This window comes from Sceloporus occidentalis, unplaced genomic scaffold (assembly GCF_023333645.1).
Source record: "Sceloporus occidentalis isolate IW3139 unplaced genomic scaffold, rSceOcc1.0.p SCAF_9, whole genome shotgun sequence".
NCBI lineage: Eukaryota > Metazoa > Chordata > Lepidosauria > Squamata > Phrynosomatidae > Sceloporus > Sceloporus occidentalis.
In genome coordinates, this window is record NW_028316989.1 from 1,549,417 (window position 1) to 1,570,625 (window position 21,209).

Below are 21,209 nucleotides of genomic sequence, written 5' to 3' on the forward strand. Positions count from 1 at the left end.
TGGTAGCCAAGTTTTACCTTTGTCTTTAAAAAAGTAATTGATGAATCAAACAAGTCTTCATTGAAGTTTTGGATGAGTGCCTCGGAGTCAAGTCAAGAAACTCTTGAGAAAAGCATGCTCATCACCACAAGGGCCTCTCCGGAGTCAAAGGGCCTCTTGTTCTCCTGAAAGCCAAAGTCAACTTCTTCTCCAAGGTGCAATGTGTTCTTTTATCAGGACTTCCTTTCATTAGTGCAGAGAGAAGGTTCTTGAGATGTTCAGAGAAAGAAGGCAATGGAAACCTGTTTCTTTTCTAGGTCGTGGGAAACAGAACAGAGAGCGTATTGAGGTTGGGAGATGCCCAGTTCACCATGGTCCCTGGGTTGGGAGATCAGCCAGCCCTGCAGATGTTGTTGGACTGCAACTCCCAGCAACTCCTGCCAGCATAGCCAATGGGGAAGAATGGTGGGAGATCCAATCCAACAATATCCAACATAAGAGCCTGTCCAGTTTATAGAGATCATCTGAGGAGGGATTTTTCTCAGTCCCACCGCCTTCACAGGCACATTTGGGAAGGACAAGGGAAAGGGCCTTCTTGGTAGCTGCTCCCAGGCTATGGCCCTCCCTGCCACAAGGGAATAGGCTGACCCCCTTCCTTCTCTCCATTGACCGGCAGGTAAGACCTTTTAATTTATAGATGGATTTGGATACTGAGTGACTATGTGAGAAGGTCTTTCAGTAGTGTGAGGGTGTTTCATTTTTAAAATGGTTCTTGATATATTTTTAATTCATCATATATTGTTTGGCCATGGAAACCCACCAGCTGATCTTGGGCAAGAGCAAGGCAATGGCAAGCCTCCCCTGAACAAATCTTGCCAAGAAAACCTTGTGATAGGTTTCCCTTTAGGGTTGCCATAAGCTTGCAATGACTTTAAGGCACACAACGGCAACAACAATACTTTTAAGTAGTAATATCCATTTTGAATTCATGGTGCGTGTGGTGTGCCTTCAAGTCATTTCCAACTAATGGTGACCCTAAGCTGAACCTATCACAGGCTTTCCTTGGCAAGTTTCATCAGAGGGGGTTTGCCATTGCCATCCTCTGGGGCTGAGAGAGTGTGACTTGCTTGAGGTCACCCACTGAGTTCTCCAGAGTTGTAGTCCAATGCTCAAACCATGATATGTGCCACCTTGGGAAATCAATCAGTCAATAAATTCAGAGAAATCAATCAACTGATCAATCAATCATTATCTGGAGAGGCACATGATCCTCAGCCTTGCGACAGGAGTTCTGAGAGGTATACCAGATGCTTTGTTGGAGATTTCCTTCGTTCATTGCATAAAATGGTTGGCACTCTTCTAGGTTCAGAGCCACTCAGAATGGCTTCACAAACACCAGTCCATCTCCTCCTCCTCCTCCTCCTCTTCCTCACACTTTGCTCTTTGTTGTCTGGAACACAGCTGTGCCTGGAACGAGAGTTGTTTGTGGCCGTGCCACACGCAGCAATCGCAGCTCGTGCCCGCTGTCCATTGTCTGAAAACAACATGAACCCCCCAAGGAGCAAGGCATGAAAGGATGAGTTGCACCAGGCAGGCGATGGAACAGTCTGGACAACAAGAAGAAAAGGCCCAAGGTGTGGTGAATTAATTCATATTCCCATGGCTGCTACTAGAGTGCCCAGATCCCAGAATCACCTGGGCTCTCTTCTCCAGACAGGGAGGAATCTCCAGCCAAGAGCATGGTCCCAAAAGCGTACATTCCCAAGTCGGTATTAGACTTGATTTTTTTAAAAAATAAATGAATTGCACCCTCTGAGCAACTACGGTTTATGCTTAATCTGCAACATCACTAAGGGCTGCTGCTTTTCACATCACCGGGATCCATCCCTTGGTCTCAGATTTTTGCCTTGAAATCCCAGGGCAACCTTGAGAGAAGCGGCCAGAAAAATGATGCTCCAGAGAGTCTGGAGACATTGGGGGCCAAAAAGCAGCCTCATGGGACCACATTAGGGTTGTCAGGTGTAATAAGGGACACATCTATTGAAATTCTCTCTTCTACACTATTACAGGTACAGGGACCTTGTCCTTGATTTCACTTGGCAAGCCTAGATCCCACTTTGCCCACCTATGGCTTATTCCATCAACATGTCCAAAAAAGTGAACTGCAATCTACAAAAGTTCCTGCTAGAATAAATCTGGCATTTTTCAAGGTGCCACCAGAACTCCTATTTTGGATTTTCCTGTTGTCTAGCCAGTGCGGTGTAGTGGTTTGTGTGTTGGATTATGACTGGAAACCGGGTTCGATTCCCTGCTTAGCCATGAAACCCACTGAGTGATGTTGGGCAAGTCACATGCTCCCAGCATTTGGGGAAGGCAATGGCAAACCTCCTGAGGATGAGAGTGTGTGACTTGCCCAGTGGCTTTCCATGGCCTAGGTGGGAATCAAACATTGCTCTCCAGAGTTGTAGTCCAAAGCTCAAACCACAGCGTCACCCTGGTTCTCTAAGGGTCACCTTAGGGTCTCCATAAGTCAGAAATCAAGTACATCTTCAAGTACATCAACACCAACGAAAAGCATCGGCACCCCAAGTGGCTGCTTGGATTGCATGGCAGGGTCCCAATGCATGCCCTGCATGGACGATTTGCCACTGGCTCTGGGGCCTCTGCAGATGGACTCAGAGATGCTCCAGCCTGCTGTGCTCTCCTTCATGTGCCGCCTGCCTTTTGTTCCCACCCCAGGGACAATCCCACAGCTGGGCCACCCCCTTAGCCATGCTTTCATCACCCTCCCTGCTGGTCTGCCACTGGTCCTTGCTTTCTTTCTTGCTCTCTTTCCCTCCTCCCCATCCGTCATGCCAGGCGTGGAGGAGGGCAGCTTTCTGCAGAGCTGAAAGAGACAGCAATCTGCCAGTTTGGCTTCAGAGGCAGGCAGAGAAAACACTCAGGCACTGAGGAAGAGAAGGAGACCAGCTGAAAGCATCTCCTTTTGCTGCCTTTGGGACCATAACCTGCTTCTTCTTCTCTCTGGAGTAATTTAACAGGGGTCTCCAAATCTTGGTTTGGAAACAGCCATGGCTGAGATGCCTTTCTCCCTGGTGCAGCTCCTTCTCCTCTGCTTGCTAGGCCTGGCCTGCCTTTGGTTGCCTCTGGCTGCCTCTCGGAGACCCCCACGGCCTCCACCGTGCCCCCCGAGCTGCTCTTGCACCCGGGACACCGCCTTCTGCGTGGACTCCAAGGCCATCCCCAAGAACCTACCTCGAGATGTCATCTCACTGTAAGTGACACGGGTGGGATGTGCTCCAAAGGGCGAAGGTGGGCAAGCTCTCTATAGCTTTCTCTCTTGGGGAGCAGGTATCACTACCTAGCAACTAAACATCCCCAGAATGTGTGTGTGTGTGTTAAAGATGAGACAGGGGTCCAAGATTGTCAAGCAAGGCATGATGAGTTTTGCTCATTTGCAGATGGGCTTTGATGTCCGAATCACATCCCCTATGGTTTTTGTTTTTAAAAGCCTTCATGTAAAAATAACACACTCCTGTGTGTGTCTCTCTGTGTCTAACATTCCCTCCCCCCCTCTCTCTCTCTGTGTATAGAGTGTCCCCTCCCCATTTCATTCCTAGGAAGGCTCAATTGCCATAGCAATCCCAGTCTCTTTCGTGCTGTGTTTGAGGGTCTTTCAAAGCATGCTTGTGATTGATCCTCCTTGCAATATATAGATTTATTATGATCAACTGATCAAACATCACAAACATAAATCAACAAACAAACTCTTTGCAAGAGTTCATGTCCCCCAGTGCATTGGTCCAATTTTGGGCTGGGAGATGGGTGGATTCAGCCCATTATAATAGGGGGATCGCCTCAACTCTCCATTGTGGGATATATTTTAGCATCTATCAGGGATCAAAGCAAGGAACTGAACCTAGCCAACTGAGGGACCAGTTAGAGTGCAAATGCAAAAAGGGAGTGTAAGGCCAACAAGCGGAGAAATGGGTCAAGATTAATGGGCGAATCTGTGTGAATGTCTTAGAGGAGCAAAGGGGCAAAGGGTTTGGAGAAACATAGGGTCTTTCAGTGGATGAAAGCCCTTTTGCTGGCATTATACTGCAGCTGGTGATGGTTGGTTTGCACCTACAGAAAGGGAAGAGGTCCTTCAAGATGCTCAGGTGAATACAGCATTTTGCATGAAAAGGCCATAGGCAAGGTTTCGGGTGGATTCACGCTTGTAGCTAAACCACCTTTTCTCTCTGGGGAGCAAGACTTCTCTGCTTTCAGTGCTGTTGACTGAACAGCTGGATCCATGAACCTGCTTGAGGCCATCCCCAAATTTCTCTCCATGGTTTGGAGACCAGGGGCATGTGCTCATGCTTAGCTTCACTGGTGGCTGCTGTATCCATAAGCTGGTGGTGAATTTTTTATCCCCCAAAATGAAGGACTTGGAGTAACTGGATCTCTTTGGAAGAGGTCAAGTTCAGCACGTTGGGATAGCGCCTTTAAAGTTCAGAGGAAAATCCAGAATGGAGTCACTGCCTCATTGGCATGGGAGACACAAGCCGCCACATTATGACATGTCTTGATGGGGCAGCATCACCAAACTACAAATCCCAGGATTCCACAGAGTTCTCTAGCTGATTATTCTAAGTACCCTCCCGGAACTACACATCCCAGGATTCCACAAATTGCAGCCATGGCAGTTAAAGTGGAATCAAAGTGCTATAAATGCATAGCATGGAAGACCAGTAGTCTATCCCCCTGAATTATAATTCCCAAGGTCTCTTGGCTGAGTCCTCAGTCCCTCATCTCAGGGTGTTTTGGGAACCTTAGTTCAGGGCGTGGATTAGATCTCTCTAGCAGAGGATGCTAAATCCCTCCCCAAACTACAAATCCCAGGATGTCTGTCTGTAGGGTGCAGCCAAGACAGTTAAAGTACTATTGGAGTACTGTAACTGGGCAGTGCAGTTCCCAGTTTGTAGGACGCTTGCTTTTGGCATTTCCCTGGTGCTTTCTGCCAGCCTGGTCTGTCCGAAGGCCAACCTCAGTATCTGCATTGATTTGTTTAAGTGGTTTCCCGGCCCTTTTGCAACCAGCCGCTGTTAATCACGGCAAATGGAGAGATCTTTAAATACATCCTTTCTGCCCAGGGACTGCCAGGTTGCTATTGTTCTTGAGCCACGTTCAGTTCAAATGGGTGAAAACAGTGGCCTGTTACAGACAGCCAAAATAAAGCTGCTTCGAGTCACTTTGGAGATATGGTATTTCAATGATGCATGAGTCCTAAGAGTCTGGAAGCTTCACCAAAGCTGCACTCCAGTCCTTAGGACTGGAGTGTGGCTTTGGTGCGGCCTTTGGACTCTTAGGACGCATGTATCATTGAAATACCGTACCTCCAAAGTGACTCGAAGCAGCTTTATTTTGGCTGTCTGTAACAGGCCAGTGGGATCTTACATAAATTACAGCTTGGGTCTCCCTTATCTGACATGCATGGGACCAGAAACATTTGGGATTTTGGAATTGTTTCTCTGGGTTTTTGGAATATTTGCATCTGCATAATGAGGTCTCTTGGAAACGAGACCCAAATCTAAACTCAAAATTTATTTGTTTTTAGTATATGCCTTGTACACATAGCCTGAATGTCATTTTATGCATAATATTTTAAATAATGTTGTGCATGAAACAAAGTTTGTGTACACTAACCCATCATAAAGCAAAGATGTCACAGTCTCAGCCACTCATGTAGACAATTGTGGATTTTGGAGTATTTGGGATTTCAGAATTCCAGATAAGGGAACTCAAACTGTATAGGGAAAGTAATGAAATTTAATAAATTATAATAATAATTATAATAATTATTATTTTTAGTTTTCTATAATCAGCCTCAAAGGCAAAGACAAACCCTTTTGAACAAATCTGGCCAAGAAAGCGGCCAAACTACAAATCCCAGCATCCCTTAGCATTGAGCCATGGCACTTAAAGCAGTGTCAAGCTGCATTAATTCTGTAGTGTAGATGCGCCCCCAGACAGCCATTGAGATGTTGCAATGCCAAGCTTTGCCCAGGCTGGCTAGGGCTGCTGGGACATGCAGTCCAGAGGTGCTGTATTAACCCTCTATGCATAACCAATACTCTATTTATCTGGTTGCTAGATGTTCCCTCCGGACATTTTGTGGGCATCTGATCTACAGCCTGCGCCGTCAGCCTTTTGTGATGTCAAAGCGCATCCTCCTGCCAGGATATCTCTGATCATCTCTTTTTACTTCTCTCATCTCCTTGCAGGACCCTGATAAATGCGCACTTCAGTGAAATCAAAGAAGCTTCCTTCGCTCACCTTCCGTTCTTGCAGTTCCTGTACGTCTGCCTGCCTCTTTGTCTGGCTCTGGGGGTGTCTGGGGCCGAAGCAGACCTTGCTTTTGCCATTTTAATATAAGGGACCCCATTTCACTACCCCACTGAAGAGAATGGAACTTGAGCATCCATGGATTTTGGTATCCAGAGGGGGCCCTGGAACCAAACTCAATCAGATACAGATCAGTCGTAAATACACCCTCCTTTGCTATTTAAAATATAGTAATGCTAGCAAAGAGTGGGCAAAGTGCAGCCTATTGATTCCATCAGGCCTTTGGGACCCTCAAGTGCAGCCCCTGAAGCTCATCCAAACCCCCACAGACTAAAGAAATAATTTAAAAATAGGCCAGTTTTCCCAAATTTATTTGGCCCCCGAACCATCCAAAATAAGCCCAAACCATTATTTGCTTTCCCTGACCCACAGTGTCAGACACCCTCCTTTTCCAGGACATGTCCTCCATTTCAACCTTCTGTCCAGGAGGCATTCCAAAAAGTCCTCCATTTGCAGCCTGGCATAGGAGCTTATTGCACCCAGGCTGGTTTTGACATTAAAGAGAGATTAAAGCGCATTTAAAGCATCCCGCAAATGAAGCAGAAATGGCAAGTAATTGCATGAATGATTATTGTGCGCAATTGCGCAAATAAAGTGATATCGGAAATGCATTGTTGCTGAAATCCTGAAAGTAAAAACATGTGCGTTGATGCTTCTTTGTAAACCACTTTAATGGCAGGTTTTGTGGGACATCATGTGAAATAGTTACACATAATTACGAAATTTTTCTGGGACATCCACAGGACAAACTTTGTGTGATAAACTCCTAAGAAGCATGAACTTAGATTCCTATGAGTGTTTTCAGCTTTTCTTTTGTAATGTCCTCCGTGTTTTGGTGCCTTGTCCTCCTTTTGCAGTCACCCTGCAAAGGACCCTCCAAAGCTCCCAGAACCTCCTCACAAAGGAAATCTTTTAAAATGTGCTGAAAATTGGTCAAAAATTGCATCACTTTGGGCATGCCAAAATGGTGCAGCCCATTGGGTGAGCGAAGTTTGGAAAAACGCCCCCCCATTCCCTGCCCAGTTGCCCACCCCTGCCCTAAATGAGCAGCCCCTATTAGCATCCTATCTCACCAATTCTAATCATGTGCCTTTTTTCTTTGCAGGTTGTTGAACTCCAACAAGTTCACCATGATCCATGACAATGCCTTCATGGGGCTCTCGCACCTGCAGTACCTGTATGGATGCATGCATGCATGCATGGGGTTGCTCTTCTTGGGGTCCCAGTTTTAGGGCAGAGGCAGGTGGCAGAATAGCTATCAGGGGGAGGCAGAGGTGGAATTGGGGCAAGTATGACAGTGGAGCTTGTGCATCTATCCCATGCCATTTGGGGGGTCTTTCCACTCCCCGAAACTTTGAATCAAAAGGATTTATCTATGTATTGACTCACCTTGCAACAATGGCCTCATTCCCACTTACAAAAAAAGCTGTTTGCAATTCGAATTGATGGATCGATTCAACAGCAGAGCATGGTTCCCACTACATTTGCCCCACATGTTTCCCTGTAAAACAACCCACATTGACGAATGAATTGGTTCAAAATGGACCCTCTGCAGCCGGTCGAAGGGCAAATTTAAATTGATTCTGATCCGCATCTGGTTCACACTTGCATGGAATCGATTTAGCCAAAAAGATGTGGAAAACATCAGCGTCAAAAAGACGTCGGTTAAATGGACCTAGCACATGCCCCCCCTCTCCGAATCGCTTCATTGAATTGATTCAAGTGGGAAGCAGGGTCATTTGAATTGATTCAAACCGATTTGTGATCTGGTTTAAAAGGTAATGGGAATCAGGCCAACGAATGGAGTAGTTGGGGCTGACGTATATTTATGTATGTATTTATTTATGATTTTCACAGAGCTCAAAAAACCTTTTTGAGCAGCATCCTGGCCTGATCAATGTTAAAAAGCATTTGCCTTGTTTTCCCTCTGCAGGTTCATAGAGAACAACGAAATCCAAGCCCTATCGAAAAACACCTTCCGTGGACTCAAATCCCTGACGCACCTGTGAGTTATGCCTTGCACATAAACACATGTTGCAGGTCTGGGTAAAGTGGGCCTTGCATGTACCTGAGAAGCTAATATTGCTAGGATAGGAAGATTCAGGTATCTCCGTAACCAGAAATGCGGGATACCAGACTTGGGTTTTCTAATTCCATAAGGGTTCGTATTGACAGTGGTGAGGAAGGTTGGTCTTTGCAATCCAACTGAAGCTGGATGTACGTTTTCCCACCTGCCACTGAATACACTTGGGTGAAAAAGGTGAACATTTGCATGTTTCAATCCCCATGAAAAAAAATTATGTTGTGTTCCTTCCTTCTATGAACTCATTTCAAAAACAAAGGAGAGAAAATATTTAGCACAACACCTGGAACATTACTTTGATGGCGTTTCAAATGTACAAATTTTCACCTTTTGCTGGATAACCTAACAGCTCAACATCTCTTTCTTCTTTTATTTCAGGTCTTTGGCCAACAACAATCTACAGACGTTGCCAAGGGATCTCTTGAAGCCCTTAGACATCCTCAGTGACTTGTAAGGTTTCTTTTTTCTTCGTTGTTGCTATAAATCTTTGGGAGGTTTTGGAGAGGAGATAGGGTGGTGATGGATTGCAATTGCCTGGTGATCTCTACTGCATTGCAACCCACTGCATCCCACAGGTTTATGACAAGGCAGAACAACATCACAAAAAAGAATGGGCCTTTATAGCCAAAGATGATTTGCAGACTCAGCAATTGAGGTGTGAAGGACTTGGAGAAAATGGAGAATCCTAGAGTCTTGAAATTGGAAGAGACTCCAAATCATTTTTGTCTAGGCCTGGTATGCAAGGATACAGGACCAAAGCCCTCCTGAAAGATGCCCACCCAACCTCTGCTCAGGGGGGCAGTGAATCCAGGTTATGATTAGCTTTAATTGAGGTTTCCAAGGGTTTGGACCTATTTGGTGGAAATTGTTCAGCACCTTTAAGGTGCTAAAATATAGAGAGGATTCATCACCCCATCAAGATGGGATCCACCAGCCACCATTGAGGTCTAAGCTTCTATTTCCATAGTGAGGTCAAGTTTGGAACCAGGCTTCCAGTATCTGCTTTGGGATTGCACTGAAAGGAAGGACTCCATGTGCTGAGTGGTTATTCCTGCATTGTCTGCCTCCAACAGAGACCTCCGTGGCAATGCCCTGATTTGTGACTGCAACACCAAGTGGCTGGTAGAGTGGATGGAAAGCACCAACACCAGCGTCCCAGCCATCTTCTGTGGAGGTCCCCCGCGGTACCAAGGCCAGAAGATCCGGGAACTGCCACTCAAGGAATTTGACTGCGTCACGACTGGTAGGCAATGGCTAGGATTTACAAGACCTTTTTGGAAATGGGATTTTAAGCAGAAATGTCTATGATGAGTAAGCGCCAAAGATGCTGCATCAGGAGAAGATAGATTTCTGGCATTTATTTGCATTACTGAGTCTTATGTCATCTATTTCCTCTTTCCTTTCATAAAAAAAAAAAATCTGGCTTCTAATCCATAGAGCATTGAAGATTCATTTGCAGACATCTTCTGCAAAGGGCTCCAGAGTTGGGCGATTAACATTTCTCCTTTACCTTCTACATTTGCAGGTCACACTTTCCTTGCTGTCACATCTGTGTGGTTGCCATATCAGTGGAGCATTAAATCCATGCCAGTTTTGATTCCATATTTTAAAGGGGATTTCCAAGGGGCATTTCCCAGAGTAGGGATGCCTCTACACTGTAGAAACAGTGCAGTTTGACACCACTTTAAGTCCTGTAGCTCCATCCTATGGATTCCTGGGATTTGGAGCTTTACAAACAGTGCTGGTGCCTCACAAATTGCAGGATTATGTACAATGGAGCCATGGCAGTTAAAGTAGTGTTAAAGTATATTGTTTCTCCAGAGCAAAGATGCATCCTAGGTTCAGCATCTTGGATAGTTTCTTTAAAGTTTAGACTGTTTGGGAAATGCCAGTTCTCAGCCAGCTGAGGTTTTATGGGTGATGAACAGAAACTGATGGACGGACAATGTCTCTCTGGCTTTTTCCCACATCAGATTTTGTCGTGCATCAGGTCCTGCCTTTCCAGTCTGTGTCTGCAGAGCCCTTCTTGTATGCCAGCGATCTCTATGTGGCTTTGGCCCAGCCTAGCTCCAGCAGCTGTGCCATCCTCAAGTGGGATTACGTTGAGCGCAAGTTGCGGGATTTTGACCGTATCCCCGGTAAGGAACAATCACTGAACCTAATGGGACACCCATAATTGTTAGGGAGAATGTGCTTAGCTCTAGAGATGTACAATTTCAGAAAATTCTGAAGCCTTGAGGGGGGAAAAGCCAGGGCTGAGATCCTGTTTTGAGAGATGCAGCTACAATGATAGAGCTCCAATTCTTCCTTCAAAATCCAATCTTTGAAGCTAGACTGTCCCCCCCCCCCGCCCCACAAAAAAGAAGGGTTTCCAAAATGGGGCATTGGGTGATTATGTATCCAGCCCTCTGATGTCTCTGGCTTTTCCATTTTAGCCCATTCAGCTGTCTATTGTAAGCCGATCGTAGCCGAGTCCCAGCTGTACGTCGTAGTGGCCCAACTTTTCGGAGGCTCCTATATTTACCGCTGGGACACCAACATCGACAAGTTCATCAAGATCCAAGACATCGACAGCCAGAAGATCCGCAAGCCCAACGACATTGAGGCCTTCCAGATCGAAGGCGAATGGTTCTTCGTCATTGCTGACAGCTCCAAGGCTGGTTCCACCAGCCTCTACCGCTGGAACCAGAATGGCTTCTATCCCCACCAAGATTTGCACTCATGGCACCGGGACACGGATGTGGAGTATGTGGAGATCGATGGCAAGCCCCGGCTGATCATCTCCAGCAGCTCCCAGGCCCCCATCATCTACCAGTGGAATCAGGCCCAGAAACAGTTCATCCACTTGGGCGACGTGGCGGAGGTGATGGATGTCCAAATGGTCAAGCATTTCCGGATCAAGAGGGACAACTACTTGTGTCTGAGCCGCTACATTGGGGACTCCAAGGTGGTCAAGTGGGAGGGCCAGCGCTTCACGGAGGTGCAGACCCTGCCTTCCCGGGGATCCATGGTCATGGAGCCTTTTCGAGTAGCTCAGCGCCAGTACATGGCCCTGGGCAGTGACTTCTCCTTTACCCACATCTACCTGTGGGACGAAGAGAAGCAGAGGTTCAACAAATTCCAGGAACTCTCCGTCCAAGCCCCACGCGCTTTCCGCCCCATCCCTTTAGAGGACATGAATATCCTGCTGGCCCCAAGCTTCAAGGGGAACACTCTGGTTTACAAGCATATTGTGGTAGACCTCAGCTTGTAAGCAAGTGGGACATTGCCCTTCCTTGCACCCCACTAGACACCCCCCGTTCTTCCACGAAAGGTGTCCTCCTGCATCGAATGGCACCTTGGCACTATAACTGCTTGGAGCAAGGCTGCTTACTCACTGTCCTCCCCGAATCCCTTCCACTTGTATATCAGGGGTAGTCTTAATGATGGGGCCAATGGAACACTGCCAGCCTAATCTACAACACCTTTGCAAGGGAGACCTTGCAAAGGAGTAGGCTGGGTAACACAGTAGATGGAGTGGGCTCCATCTCAAGTGACCCCTTGGTTAAGCCTTTGGGGACTTTGCCTCCCAGATCCCAATGTGCATCAGCAACCACCTTCTCTTTATGATGCACAGTCTTCTGCACTGTATGAAACTGACCGAATATCCGTGCTCTCTCCTTGTTGGCTTGGCTGTGTATGCAACAGCACCCTGCTCGATGCCTCCGTGTTTTTGCACTACAGACTGTGTTTTCTTGGTCGAACCGTGTTCAGATCTTGCTGCCCAAATTTGAGCTGTGGAATATCTGCACCATCGCAGCCAGTGCTTGGAAAGGTTACATTTTTTTAGTCTCAACGCATTTCCCCAGTTAGTAAGGATGGTGACTATGCTGGCTGAGAAGGTTGTGGAAGTCATAGGCCGAAAAAGTAACTTCTCCAAGCTTTGCCGATACCTGGTTGGACAACCTTGACATCGGCACAGATGGATTTTGGAAGTGATCCCTTGAAACAGCATTTGGGGATTCACAGGCCTGGATTCCATTAACAGTGAAATTGATTGTGTCCTTAAAGTGCATCCACAGCAGACGTTTATTCTGGAATGGACACTTTTTGCTCACTCACTTTCGCAGGAAATCTACACAACAGTGTCACCAAAGCTTTCATCGTCTGTCCTTTCCCCCACATGCATCCTCTCTGTTTCCTTGCAGACCTTCATAAAATCTGAGGACTTTTATCACACAAGGCTGCCAAAGCAGAATTACAGCAGGACAGTAGCATCTGTGGCCATACCTTATCACACAACATTGTGTCCTGTAGCTGCTTCGTCTTCCATCCATTCCTGGATGAGTCCTTTTCATTGATGGAAAAACCCATCAATGCCTTCCAATCATGCTGCTTTCCCACTATTGATTAACTTGTGATAAGTTCTTTCTGCTGCAATTCCAATATGCAGGCAGTTATATGATGCAAGCGGGCATGACTCTGCTCCTCTGCCCTTTCCTCCTTTCCATTTGCAAACAAGATGTTTTTCTCTCCCCCAAGTTATTTTCTTTTTTCTTTTTATTTAATCAATTGCTGTGGCTGTGCAATTGAAAAGTTAAAAATACAGGGCAAAAGACATCCAAGGAAGGTCACAGGGAAGGAAAGTAGGGCTACAAAGGCTGGCATGGAGAAGATAGAGCCTAGGACCATAGCAGCACCATGAAGAGCTGTGTGAAAACGTCTGTCTCCAACCCAGTATGTTTGTGTTTCCTACACTAATGGGATTGTGGCATCTTAGCAGCCTGGTGTGATAAAGTCCTGTCTGTTTTGGAGAAGGAATTAAAAGAGCAGTGGGGATGCCACAGTCCAAAGCACTTGATGACACTGTGCCACAATCCTGTCCCGAAAGCAACATGGTTCTGATGTGTGCAGTGGTGTTTTGGATGCATGCTCTCTATGGCTTCCCCCTTTCACATCAACACACCTTCACAACCACCTTTCCAGTCACTGCCATTTTAGGAAAACCCTTTCCCCCCAAAAAAATCACGTTTTAATTTGTTCTAAACATTTTTTCACTGACATCAGCAATGATCAAAATAACGACTCAATGGCACTTAAATAATAAATAAGGGGTAAATTAACTCGTGTGTATGGGTGTGTATGTGCAAATTAAACACTGTTTTAATGTTCACCCCTGTGACTTGACTTGTGAGATGGAAACCCCATTACGTTCACTAGGATTACACACAGGTAAATATGTACAGAACTGTCACCAGGCTGCAACCTTATGAATGCTTGACCTAGGATTAAATCCCATTAAACTCAATGGGGCTTCCATAGCTCCCATATCAAATGGAGGCAATGAGTCTATTCTAGGTCTTCATTAGCTTTGAAGCTCTTGGAAGCTGAATCTATTTAGGAATCAAGTCCAGAAATGTGAAGAACCCCCTCAAAGGTAAATTGGTGTAATCGGTGTAAAGAATAAAACTGGTTGTTAGGTTTCCTGAAACAACCCTAAATGTACTGGGAGCAGGATATCAGGATAGTGGTGGCAGATGGCTTCCATATCATTCTGGGCTTCTGAATTCTAAAGGCGCTTTTCCAGGTACTAAACCCTATCCTTCCAAACTAGTTCAACACCTTAGATAGCTCATTTTACATTTGGTTTCACTACTCCAGTGAATTATTATTTTTCATTGTTGCATACAGGGGATAACTAGTTGAAAATGTGCATCCCAAGTGTGTGAGCTATTGCCTGTCTGGTTGGACTGGCATTGAAGGAACGTATGCATTTTGTACAGCGCAGCTCCTGATAGTCAGAAATTGCAGCAGCCAGAGGACTCCAGAAGGTGGTGCCAGATCCACACTTGCGAGGAACTTGGTATAATGAATGGAGGTGGCAACTCCTCTTCATTTTTACAAGCTGGATTGAAGGGACCCTTCCTTATTTATGAAACAAACACCTGCCTAAGTGCCCAAAAGGCACCCGATCCTGTCTCATATTGGAAGCTAAGCAGCTTCATCCAAGGTTAATACTTGCAATGGAGACCATCAACAAATCCCAAGTGCTGGGGGCTCTATTCCAGGCAAAACCATCTCTGAGGATTCCTTGAATAAGAAAACTCTATGAAATTCACAGGGCTGCTATAAGTCAGCAGGTGACTTGAAGGCAGTTAAAGTGGTGCCAAACTGGGTTATTTCTCCAGTGTGGATGCAGCCCTGGTCCAAAGACCTTTGGCTGCACTCCATCCTTCTGGAAGTCCCAGTTCTGCCCTCTGCTGAACAGGAAGAATTTGAGGTATTCAGAAGAGGCATCCTGGCATAACATCCACTTCCATATTATTAAGTAGGTGAAATTTTAATTTTATTTATACATAATGCATTTTTCCTCCTACAAGAGCTTGCAAAATAGTCATAGCTGCATCCGATCATTAACGCATGATAGTGTGGTGGCATATATCAAGACTTGCAGAAGCTTCCTGCACCTGCTTTAATATTCCAGTCTTCAACCTGAGTCCCATTGCCACAGTTGTTAGCTCCAACTGGACACAATCCATTGAATCACCAGGGAGCTTAAATGCCAATACTGCAACCACAACGTTGTGAGTTTGATCCCAGGGAGGGTTACAAGGTTGACTTAATCTTCCATCCTTTCGTTGGTCGGTAAAATGAGTCCCCAGCTTGTTGGGGGCAATTGGATTTGCATTGCAAAGCAATTTATTTATAAGTGGGAATGCGGCCCAGGAAAGAAGCTGCATTGGCCATAGCCATCACACAACAACACAATGCTGCTTTCCATACATTGCTTACTAACTTTATTTGGAGTCTCTTTTCCTCGCTCCTAGTTGCGGCTGCCTCTAACCTACAGAGGAAGCCAAAGAGCTGCAGAGGAAGAAACAAGGAAAACAACCACCAGGTCTTTTAAGGTTGGTTCCAAAAATGGACTGGATGTGAAATGTAAGTGATGCTCTTTCCGTGCCACAGAAATAGCAAAGCAATGAGGCAGAAACATGCTATAGTTTAGGGCTCTGAGGAATCCTAGCTAGTTGATGTCTGAAAGCACAAGGAGGAATATAGCTAAGTAATAATGGATCATTATGTAGAGCATCTGCGATCGGAAAAGAGATGCGCAAGAGCCACAGACAAAGGATTATAAAAGTGCGTTGTGGCTCAGATCCACACGGCTGAGCACTTACTATGACCCACCATTGCACAGTGATAGTCTCCCTTATTATTATTATTATTATTTCCTCCTCTTCAAAAAATAGGGGTTGAGGAACTGACTATGGCTACTCTCAATGGACATTTGGTTCTTATTAGTTTCCATACTGCTCTCTTGAGGCATTCAGAGTTTTCTCAGTTTCTCATCTATAAAACTAGTACTGACCAGACATGTCCTACATTCCAGCCTTCTGTCTAGGAGGAAATTCAAAATGCCCCCCATTTTGAACATAACTATGAAGCATGCCTTTACATTTCTACTACTGCTTTTAGCTTTTATCTCATCATGGCCTACATTTTGTGGTGCCTTGTCCTTCTTTGTGGTTAGGATAACTGGTTACTCTCCTTATGCATTCGAGACCAAGGGCCTCTATAGATGGGCAGCTCAATGCTACCCCTTTGAGCCCCAGATGGAGGCCGGGGCAACCACACACTGCAGCCTCTGGAAGGAGCAAAAAGGGGCTTCTTTTTGCAACCTGGAAAGGGCTTCATAAGTGCCGCGGCACGGCATCATGAGCCCCTTCTGCGTGGCACCATTTGGGTGCTGCACCCAGCATGTGTCATCATGGCACGCACCGTGTGGATGGGCACGCACCATGATGGTGGCCAGCACTAGTGCACGTAGAGCCCCCAAGTTGCTTTTGCCAGTGATGGCTCCATCTCACATGTGCTGTCTATGACTGTAATAAATTATCATTATTGTTGTTGTTGTTGTTGTTGACTCCATCTCACTAGGTGAAACTGTCTAGGCAGGCATTCAGCCGGAAGCCTCTCATGGTTCATCAGAGCTTTTCTCCTGCAAGTCTGTGCTAGCATTCAGGAATGCCGAAAAGTCTCACCTGCCTTTTTCTCCTCCAGCTGCCACACCAAAAGGCTTCCATTTATAGGCTGCAGCTGGGCAAGGCAATCCTGTTTTGCATAGGCAAGAGATCTCTGTCCTTCCCTTGACTTGCCTGGGTTGCTCAGGGCCACCAAAGAAAAGAGTCACCCAAACCCTAATCCATACAGTATATCATATCTGTTTCTTGAGAAAGATGTGTTTTGAAAAGGTGCAGAGTTCTGGGCATGTATATCTAATAAACAGATTTCTAGCTTTCTCATAACTGCAGTTTAGTATATTAGGCCTACAGTTTAATAAATGTCTGGTTAAAGACTAGTACTTTTCAGCTCCGAATGGTCCTTTTTGGATTTGACTGCCGAATGGCCACATTTGCTGAATATTGCATTTGCACTGCCGGATTTTGCTTTAGCGCGAGGTCAGCCCCGGGCCAAAATCCAATAATACATTTCCCCAGACAACCTTTCCATAGAAACAGAAGTCAAAGCTATATAAAAACATCTTTTTATTATGATTTGATTGTGTTCCTTCTTGGTCAATTTGACCTATAAACCAGAACAGAGTAGAGAGATAAATCTTTATCGTTTCTCATGAGGAGGTATAACTCTTCCAGTTTTCTCCCCGACGTGGGATAACATTAATATGGCTGCGTATCCTGAATTGTTTCATGAAGTTATTCCAGGCATGGTTTTCTTTATGCATGAGAGTCATGGTTTTGTGCAAACCCTTTGCAATTTGCATGCAAAGAACACAAAGATTCTATAAATTCAAGGAAGGGGAATGTTTGTGCAAAAATTATGCATTTTATTAGTGTTTTATTGACTGTATTTCTATACTATTGTATCATTTTTATTGATGTAATCCCGCCTCGATCCTTGGGAGAGGCAGGAAATATAAATAAACATTTATTATTATTATTATTATTATTATTATTATTATTATTATATTTTTTGTAGAAAATCTGCCACCTTTCCATAAAAACACCTGCATTTTTGTTAACAGGTTTTGCATTAAAAATGTTTTGCTTTTCTTATATTGAGCAATATGAAGCATTTTGCATTGGGAGGCATAGTCCCCAGGAGATGGCTTTCTCTGCTTCCTTTTCTCTCTCTATACATACTTTAAAAGAAGAAACAAACTCCATCTCAGAGCAAGAGGAATGCCATTTCGTATGTCATAGTAAGGAACATAAGACCAGATGTTGGAATCATTACTTTTTTGGAGCTTCTGTAACCTCCAAGCCGACATGACTGGGTTGGTGAAAGGAAAATAATATCAGTGAAAATCCTATGTCAGCTATTTAGTTAAATATGCCTAACTGTTGTTGTGTGCCTTCAAGTCATTTCTGACTTATGGTGACCCTAAGGTGAATGTATCATGATGTTTTCTTAGCAGAATTTCTTCAGAGGGGGATTGACTTTGCTTTCTTCTGAGGCAGAGAGAAAGTGACTTGCCTAAAGTCATCCAATGGGTTTCCATGGCTGAGTGGGAATTCACACCCTGGACTCCCAGCGTCTTAGTCCAACACTCAAATCACAGTACTGCACTGGTAACTAGCGATCATGAAAATGGAATAGTCATCAATGAATAATATAGGTACCTGTTTTGTATTCACATGCATTTGCCACATGCATTTGCACATGGAGAAACTGAGCATTGGTGGCAGGGAAGGGGTTGTGTGGCATTGTGCACATACCTATGGGTTCCCCAAATCCCACATTGGGTATCCTCCACCTTCTGTGTGGTGAGAGGTGCACCCATGAGAATGACACCGGGAGCCATATAGGGATGACAGCCATCCTAAAGACAACATTACACACCCGCCATGCCAGTGTAATGGCTTGCAAGCCAGTTGCCACATCTTATCTCTCATGCTTCCGTTGCACCGAGTCGACATGCCACACGTGCCTGGTGGCACAGAGGGTCAGACAGAGGCAGCGTCAGTTGTTGTTGTTGCTATTATTATTATTACTACTACTACTACTACTATTTCTTGCCTGCCTCTCCCCATGGATCAAGGCGGGGAACAACAACTCTGCTGGGTGTGCATTCAGATGAACGAACCATGATGGTCACCATCATGGTTCGTTCATCCAAATGCACACCCAGCAGAGTTGTTGTTCCCCGCCTTGATCCATGGGGAGAGGCAGGCAAGAAATAGTAGTAATAGTAGTAATAGCAACAACAACAACTGGCGCTGCCTCTGTCTGACCCTCTGTGCCACCAGGCACATGTGTGGCATGCCGACTCGGTGCAGCGGAAGCGTGAGAGATAAGATGTGGCGACTGGGTTGCAAGCCACTCCTGGGAAAGTGCTTCCTCCCCTTGACTCTTTCCTCGGCTCCTCCACCCATTTGGCCTGCCTCACCCCATTTCCATCCCACATACAGGAAAGCAAAGAGGAGGAGGAGGAGAAGGCCTCTGTCTCTGAGAGGCACCAAACTAGTCCAGCCGGTTTGGGGCCTTTTTTGATTTTCCCTGCGCAGAGGCACCGCGGCTGCAGACGGGGCAGATCAGCTGGAAAAAGAAGGCGCAGCGACACCCCATAGAAAAGCAACAATGCCCCCTTTCCCTTCTGTCCCCTGCTTTGCAAGCTGGGCTTTGGAGCAGTGAGAAGACAGGACCTTTCTGAGGGAAGATCGGCCAAAATCCTGGGTCTCATTGCTTTTCCAGAGCCTCCTCGGTTGGTGCAACATTGGTGACTGAGGCCCATTTCAAGTCAAGACTTCTGCAATGGGGTATCTGCTGTTCTTCTTCACTTTGGCTTTGGTCTTCCCGGATCCTGCCCAGCTCCAGCCGTGTTCCTCTGAGAGCCCTTCCTTGGTCCTCCGGTTTGAGGATGTGGGGGCTGACCAGCGGATTCTGGCCCATCATAGATCCCCCGGTGCCATGGACCCTCTCTATAGCCTGGTCCAGAGCTACCTGGATGTGGTCCAGCAGAACTCTTTCCCTACAGGTAAGTCAATGGTTTTGTTCCCATGTTATGGACCAGGGATAGTCCCCAGTGGCTAGGAAGCCAACCAACCCAGCATTAGATTTTTGTGGGTTTTTCGGGCTCTGTGGCCATGTTCTGGAAGAGTTTATTCCTGACGTTTCGCCAGCATCTGTGGATGGCATCTTCAAAGCCATCATTGACCAAAGTTAGGTGATCTTCCTTCTTGTTCTGGGGGAGATTATACCATTCCTCCAGCCTTTTCTGGTTAATTCTCTCTGTTTTTCTTCACACTTAGGTTTTGTCTGTTGTTTTCTTGTTTGGCGACGCGCATCCTGTGTATTTTTATCCTTTCTATTTTCTAATCTGCACCTCGTTGAACTGAATCTGGATAAACAGTAAAGGGACTTTGCATGACAGCTGTAGGGATGGCTTTCTGGAATTGTAAGTTCTTTTTTGGAATTAAAAGGAAACTAAACTCAAACAAAACAACAAACAAAGAAAAATCCTAATCTTATCCAGACAATTAAATCAATAAATAAGAATCCAAAACTTCCATCGAGTGCCTTATTCAGCCTATAACTCCCTTGAAGAAACAGTTTCACTGGCTACTGGTCCATTCCTGGCTGCAACCTACAAAGGCCTATGGATTATTTGTACTTCTAGAATGCAAGGAAGGCAGCAAAGGACTCATGCTGCATCTACACTGTCATAATATATAGCAGTTTGACACTATTTAAACTATAGTTTTTAGTGGGGTTTTTTGGGCAATGTGGCCATGTTCTAGGAGAGTTTATTCCTGACGTTTCGCCTGCATCTGTGGCTGGCATTTTCATGGCCACATAGCCCCAAAAACCCACAAAAATCTATGGATGCCAGCCATGAAAGCCTTCGACTTCACAGTGGAGTTTGACTCCACTTTAAGTTATGTAGCTCCATCCGAACAATTCTTGGGGTTTCAGAGGAAGGCAATGGGAAACCACCTCTGAGCATCCCTCATTTAAGAAAATCCTATGAAATTCTGTTTTAGAGAGCTCCGGTGCCGCAACAAACTGCAAATCCCAGGCTGGCAGCATGAGCTTTCGTAAGGTCTACTTCCTCAGATGCTTTAGTCTCAAAGGTGCTACAAGATCTCTTTAGATACTGATTTTGCAGACTAACACAGCTATATCTTTGAATCCAACAAATCCCAGGATTCCATGGGATGGAGCTATGGCTGTTAAAACCGTGTCAAACTACATTAATCCTGCAGTGGTTGAAAGTTAAAGAGACAAAATAGGGACAAAATGGCTGGTGAGTTTTGTAGAAGCAAAGAATTGGCTTCCTGCTCTTTCATCACCTCCAGGAGACATTTAAAAGGCTGGAGACGAAAGCGCTTTCCTTTGGAGGGAGCAGTTCATTTAAGATGTTTTATTTAAGAAGTTATTTTAAAATCAATTTTGTAGAAGTCTGCAAAGCTGCTGCTGAACCAGCCATTTAGCTTGATACAGAGAGGAGAAACATATGCATTTAAGGGATGGGGGCTGGTTTTGTGACAATATGTTTAAATATTCTGCAAGTACCGGTAGTTTGTCTTGTTCCCCAGATCTCTTGAGGGACGCCTTGAAGGACCCACCTTCTGCTAGCACTTCTCAGGTGAGAGACGTCGGAAAGAGAAACCGTCACTGTGAAGGGGGAATAAAACCAGCCATTTTGCAGGATCCATGTTGGATATCAATACTCAATGCAAGTTGGGCAAATGTAGGAGACTGGAAGCTGCATTAACCCACTGCAGAATGAAAGCAGTCTGACACCACTTTAACTGCC

At 45.5% G+C, this 21,209-nt stretch overlaps 2 protein-coding genes across 4 annotated transcripts in view; both read left to right on the top strand.

Annotated features, from left to right (window-relative positions):
* The first annotated feature begins 240 nt into the window (after positions 1–240).
* Positions 241–17,315, top strand: LGI3 (leucine rich repeat LGI family member 3). Of its 3 annotated transcripts, XM_089537547.1 has the most exons (10): positions 241–655; positions 1,441–1,613; positions 3,103–3,253; positions 6,249–6,320; positions 7,475–7,546; positions 8,303–8,374; positions 8,831–8,902; positions 9,526–9,695; positions 10,426–10,590; positions 10,888–17,315. In XM_089537547.1, exons 2-10 carry the CDS (start codon positions 1,556–1,558, stop codon positions 11,703–11,705), a joined length of 1,650 nt encoding a protein of 549 aa, XP_089393673.1. In that variant the 5' UTR covers positions 241–655; positions 1,441–1,555; the 3' UTR covers positions 11,706–17,315. The 3 variants fall into 3 exon arrangements, with proteins under 3 accessions (XP_089393673.1, XP_089393674.1, XP_089393675.1); XM_089537548.1 differs by lacking the exon at positions 3,103–3,253; XM_089537549.1 differs by lacking the exons at positions 1,441–1,613; positions 3,103–3,253.
* Positions 17,316–18,937: 1,622 nt separating this feature from the next.
* Positions 18,938–21,209, top strand: part of PROM2 (prominin 2) — a 28,288-nt gene continuing 26,016 nt past the window's right edge. Inside the window, exons 1-2 of the mRNA XM_089537677.1 lie at positions 18,938–19,427; positions 20,989–21,038. Of these exons, the coding sequence (XP_089393803.1) occupies positions 19,205–19,427; positions 20,989–21,038 (273 nt within the window). The 5' untranslated portion in view covers positions 18,938–19,204. The remainder of the gene's footprint in view (positions 19,428–20,988; positions 21,039–21,209) is intronic.